This window comes from Pyrus communis, chromosome 13, assembly GCF_963583255.1.
Source record: "Pyrus communis chromosome 13, drPyrComm1.1, whole genome shotgun sequence".
Classification (NCBI taxonomy): domain Eukaryota; kingdom Viridiplantae; phylum Streptophyta; class Magnoliopsida; order Rosales; family Rosaceae; genus Pyrus; species Pyrus communis.
This window is the reverse complement of record NC_084815.1, coordinates 4,907,100-4,912,573: the sequence shown is the minus strand read 5'-3', so window position 1 is coordinate 4,912,573 and position 5,474 is coordinate 4,907,100. Positions and strand designations below refer to the sequence as shown.

General features: G+C 40.2%; 1 protein-coding gene across 2 annotated transcripts; it reads right to left on the bottom strand.

Annotated features, from left to right (window-relative positions):
* Positions 1 to 1,371: 1,371 nt before the first annotated feature.
* Positions 1,372 to 5,268, bottom strand: LOC137712098 (FT-interacting protein 3-like). 2 transcript variants are annotated; one of them, XM_068451242.1, is made up of 3 exons: positions 4,975 to 5,268; positions 4,533 to 4,568; positions 1,372 to 4,249 (listed from the first exon to the last, which is right to left on the bottom strand). In XM_068451242.1, exon 3 carries the CDS (start codon positions 4,129 to 4,131, stop codon positions 1,816 to 1,818), a length of 2,316 nt encoding a protein of 771 aa, XP_068307343.1. In that variant the 5' UTR covers positions 4,132 to 4,249; positions 4,533 to 4,568; positions 4,975 to 5,268; the 3' UTR covers positions 1,372 to 1,815. The 2 variants fall into 2 exon arrangements, with proteins under 2 accessions (XP_068307343.1, XP_068307344.1); XM_068451243.1 differs by lacking the exon at positions 4,533 to 4,568.
* Between the last annotated feature and the right edge of the window lie 206 nt (positions 5,269 to 5,474).

Here is a 5,474-nt window from a genome sequence, read left to right as displayed (position 1 = left end):
GGATACTTTTGTCATTGAAGATCTGGGAGGGGTGTCTGCTTCGTCTCGTCCATGAGCGGGTGACATCTATTCCTTGATAAGAAAACTAATAAGATCGACCAAAAAAAATGATAAGAAACTAAATTAGGTTCTAAGTTGGAAAATGATTAACACATACTCATGTTTAACCCTCGCCGCATATCGTTTTTCATTCAATATAATAGCTAAAAATAAAAAATAATGTATAATTTGCTAAAATAATTGAAAATCATTGTCCTTTAAGTTTGATAACATCTTCTAAAAATTATAAAACAAATAAAACAAGACTTAGAAAAGTTGTAAGAATTAAAAAAAATTAATTAATTAATTAAAAAAAATTAAATAAATAAGACAGGTACGCCAACGGCCAACCTACCTAGAACTCAGAAACAAACAGCCATAGAGTTCCAAGAATCAATGCCCATTCATTTTAAGGTAACTTTTACTCTACAATTACTCAACTTTAGACCCTCTATAATTTTATGCTCGCACGGGGGAGTGGAAGTGCATGCTGGATTTCATGATCATTGCAGAATTTAATTCAGTCTTTGTTCTTTTATGCCCTTATATTACGAAGCACTCTAATTTACGAGAAGAGGAACTCATAATCGAAAGCATGTTAATAACTTAAGTAGAATGAATTCATCGTCACCAATACGTTTTCATCTAGTAATACATTATCATGTATGTATTATTTGACCGAGACGGCATATAACGGTGAATCTGTTCATTTGTAAAAGTAGAAAACTGACACACCACCCAACCAACCGACATGATTCTTGAAGCAAGTATTAAGGAGATGAAAAATAAGATTAAACTGCATGAGCAATCTTTGTCTGTCCCCAGAACTTGAATTTTATACCCAACTAAAATAGACTAACTCGAATTAAATAGGTCATATACCAAGTGTCCCTGTTTTTGCTTAATCATTTGAGTCGCTATCCAAACACATCATCGTCACATGCATTTAATAAATTGGTTATGCTATATAATATACACATGCATTATACATAATATTATATCGCTGTCACACAGGTACAAAATTCTAATGGATAATGTGTTAAATTTTTACTCATCGGCCCATGTTTAAAATTCCCTTTTATTAATAATTTCAATCCCTCTTCCCTTAATAATAATAAATTCAAGGGGTAGGTAGCCTACATCTTGTGAGAGCTATGTCGTCCAAAAATAATAGAAAATATTCGGCTCATTTACTCCGATCATTCCTCCTTACTGACAAATCACATTTCGACGCGTGCATAAACATTTCTTTTTGCGCTTTGAATCGAACAATTTCGTTCGTGATAAGGAGCCAAGCAATGTTCTTTCATAACCTACTCTTAAACATTACGCATCAAATCTCAACACTATTATTCTTTCCCACAGGTCATGTGTACGAAAAAGACATAACCAAATCGCCACACCAAAACCCCGAAAAGACACCGAAACAGATGTTCAACCTGATGGGCTTAACAAAACGTGAGTTCAAAAATACTGAAGAAGTAATTAAGCATAAAATGGTTCAACATTCCAATCACAGCCTACAAAATTACAAATGGACATAAACTAGTCACCTTAGATAGAAGTTTTTAGCGGAAAACTAGTCACCTTCAAGACGAGGTCTAAATACATCATACCAGAAGCGTCGCGCTCTCGATGCTCCTCGTTGCAGCTAAGCATTCAACACGAAACAGCTCAATGAGGTACTGCATCTTCTTCAGTAACTAAACACAATATAGCGCAAAGTAGAATGCCCTGCCACTCAAAGGCAACTCAAAATAAATAAAACGGTCTTCCTCACAGCATGCAGTCAGTTCTAGCCGGCAACCTCCTGAAGAAATTCAGTGGCACTGAGGGAAGCTTGTGACGGAATCTGGGGTGTCTCAGCACATAAAATCCAGTAAGAAGAGCCACAACCTGGAACGGTGTAACATACAAGATAATCGCTGCAATCAGACAGAAAAGCACGAACAAAGCGGTCGCTCTTGGATCTCTCCAGCTCAGTAAAGATTGCAGCCTCTCCCCTTGAGTAGCCAAGTCACCAACCACTGTCTGAATTCTCCCTGCAATACTCCTCAACCTATCATATCGCATCCTCACTATGTCGGAAGGCCGTGAAGTAGGGAATGTATCAAACTCTTCATCAAGTTCATCAGGATGTGCAGAATCTGCATGAGACAGACGAGTGTCCATGTGAGGAGGGTGCCTAGGCCTCCATCTGTAATACCAAACTCCAATCAAGAAGAGGTAGAGGAAAATTGTAGGCAATATCAGCTCCGGGTACATGACCAGTATAATAAACAAGATGTGAATGAGCACGGTAGTAATGGGGTTTTTCCAATTGCAGATTTGGTCAAACCATTTTCCAACAGCAATTATCCCACCCAAAACATTCATAATCCTGAAGAAGTTAGCTTTGCTTCTTCTCATACTCCACATGTGGGAGCCCACATCCAGCATGTACTCAACCACTTCATTCCTCAACGGAGGTTCAGCACGACTCAGCCTCATTGATACAATCTGAGTAGCCTGGTGCCTCAAACTATCGAGCTGACTTACAGTTAATGGATGAATATAGTGCATTTTTGGCAGCAGTGGTTGTGAGTACATGTGCATCATGTTAAGCAGAGAAGAGCAAGTGAACCTCACGGCCATATGAATTTCACCCATCTTCTTTACACCATTTGGGTGCAGAACCAAAAGAGGGTACGAGTGTGTATAAACCCGATCAGTCTCAAGGGTGGAGAGACGAATCCTTACCTTCCCAATTCTTGCATCCCTGGCCTTTTCTCCCCCATGCAGATGACAGTTATCAAATACCCCAATTGTTATGACAGTACAAGGATCATAGACTTCCCATGTGTACTGCTCATTCCACTTGGGCGTAAAGCTATCAATAATGGTTCTTGTTCGAACCCATTTCTGCCCGTATTTCGCCACACAATAAGCATCTGTTGTACCTCTCCCGTCCTTGGTCTTCATTGGCATCAACCCCTGAGCATTCAGAATCCCCACTTCAAGGACCCCAATGCTGGACTTCCACAACGGTTTTGCTGTCGGTCGAAGATCGCTACTATAGTGTGTTGATTCATCGAGGACATGGTAACCACCTTCCAGACAGATCCTCATATGAATCCTGCTTGCAAACTTGATTTCCTTCTTCTTTTCCCCTTCTACAATAACATGTTTCTCAAGATTGTGCCAGCTAGTGTTTACAGGTTTATGATCATACCGTCGGTGCACATACTGCAGAGGAATAGCACATCTCCCCAGAACTTCATCCTTGTTAGGTGCAATTCTGTCCTCCACACTCAAAATCAAGGGCTCCTCAAAAGGTTCTGATGCTACAAACATTAGATCTTCGTTCCACATGGGATTTATGCTTCTGCTTGGAGAAACCCTAGTCCTCAAAGCTTGATTTCCCAGGATGGCCTTCACATAAACTTCAGGATACCTACCCTTATCACTTGGTATCAAATCCTGAGCTTCAATCACATTAACCCTCAAATACCAAAGCTTAGGAGAGAGATACACCTTTGATCGCATATTTGAAAGACTGTCAGCACCGCTAATTGTGGCAGCATCGGAATGCCATGCTTCGGGAAAAGCTTCATCGGCTTGGGTGCCCATCCATACAGCCAACATCAGCTCTCCCCTAGCCTTGTTCGCCCTATGATCTTCCAATCTATACCACTGCGGTGCCAGAGGACTGTCAGGAGGAACGCGTTTTGGAACCTCATTCAGGTCAAAAGAAACTCGGCCTATCAAATCGTCCTTCACAACATCCTTGTCCTTCACAATGACCTCAAGAACCGTAGCCTGAATACGATCTTTCGAAAATGCAAAAACCTGGTTCCACTCCGGATTTGTCTTCTTCTCAAAATGTCGAGTAGCGCCTCTGTAATTCCCAAGCCTAACTTCCACATAAGGGTCACAGCTACCAGTAACATCTTTCGCGGGCAAGTCCTTCGCCTTAACAACCCGGACATATAGGTACTGCATCTGCTCAACGAGGTCATAAGTGCTCGTAAGCTTGTCACCGGAGATCCTCCCCCCACCGAGGTGGGGTTTGGTCTCCTTCAAAGCAAAGTCTTCCGATGGAGGTCTCTGCATCTTTCTGGTTGAAAACCAGAGATGCCCAGATGGCAAAAATGAAGAAGTTGAAGTTGAACGGTTGGATTAAATAAGGTTAAGGAACTAGTTTTGAATTAATTCAAATGTTCCCAGAAACCTAAAACATCGGAAAAACAAAATTAAGTAGTCGTTAGGTACAAGGAAAACCAAAAGCCTAGTCAAGCAAAAGCGACCTAAATTCTAGGAATATCCAAAACAGCAACCACATTATCTAAACCAAACAAATAAAATACTACAAATTACCATGTTAAGATCTCAGAACCAAAAACCTAGGCAAACAAAACGCATACACATCTGAAATCATTGATTAATTATTTATTTAATTAACTAACAATAGATTAGAGAATCTTAGATCTTTAAATTGGGGTTTAAACAGTAACCTTTCGCAGCAGCGGAGAAAAATCCAGGCTTCAGATCTGAAACCACAACAACCCAAAGTCATAAAACACAAACAGAACAGTGAGAGAATCGAAGGTACTTTTCATATAATGTGTTTGGATGCCGAGAAAATGTGGAAAAGTGAAAAACAAAACATGGACACCCAAATGATTTTGCTTTTCTGTGAACCCAGAAAAGCAAAAATATTTGTGACTAAATCCAGAACATTACTTTCCTATCAGGAACTTAAGAAACTTAAATTTTGCAGTTTCCAATTTTTTTTTCTCTTTTATTTTCATCAGATTTCCCAGAAAATAAAACAGAGCAAAAAGATGGAGAAACCAGAAAAATATACAGAAGTGAGAGCATAAACAAAAAGCATCAGAAAACCCTTAACAATGTCGGCGGAGGTGGGATGGTAAGAGGGTGAGAGAGAAAGTTTACCTCTTGAGAAGGAAGAAGATGACTCACAACCCCAAAAGTGCTCATATTTTGTAAGGAAAAAAAAACAAATAAATTGGAAAATAAATATAAAATGCCTCTCAGATGGAAGCAGTGGACGAGGGATTCATTGGGTTTGGTGAGAAGGAGAGATCAAAGTGATAAGCATGAAGAAGAAGCGGTCTCGTCCATTCTAGAGAGAGAAACTGCTGAAGGGGTAGTGAGAGAAGCAGAGAGAGCGCTCTTTTGCTTTTTGGGTGGGATCTGTTGAATATGTGAGAGAGATACAGAGACAGAGACTAGTCATTCTCCATTTTTTTTCTTTCTTTTTGCTTTTTACGCTCTCTCTATTCTTTCCCTCTCCTCTTTCTCTCTCTGTTGGCGTTTCAGAGTGGTGGGGTGAGGTTGGAAAATGGACGGGTCAAGCATGTGGAGGACTGTTGTGGGACCTCGCACGTGTGTCCCCATTTGGGTTTGTGAGAGGATTATTAGGAATAACAGGG

Coding starts and splice junctions, on each gene's coding strand:
- LOC137712098 (XM_068451242.1), bottom strand. CDS start 4,131: ATGCAGAGACCTCCATCGGAAGACTTTGCTTTGAAGGAGACCAAACCC.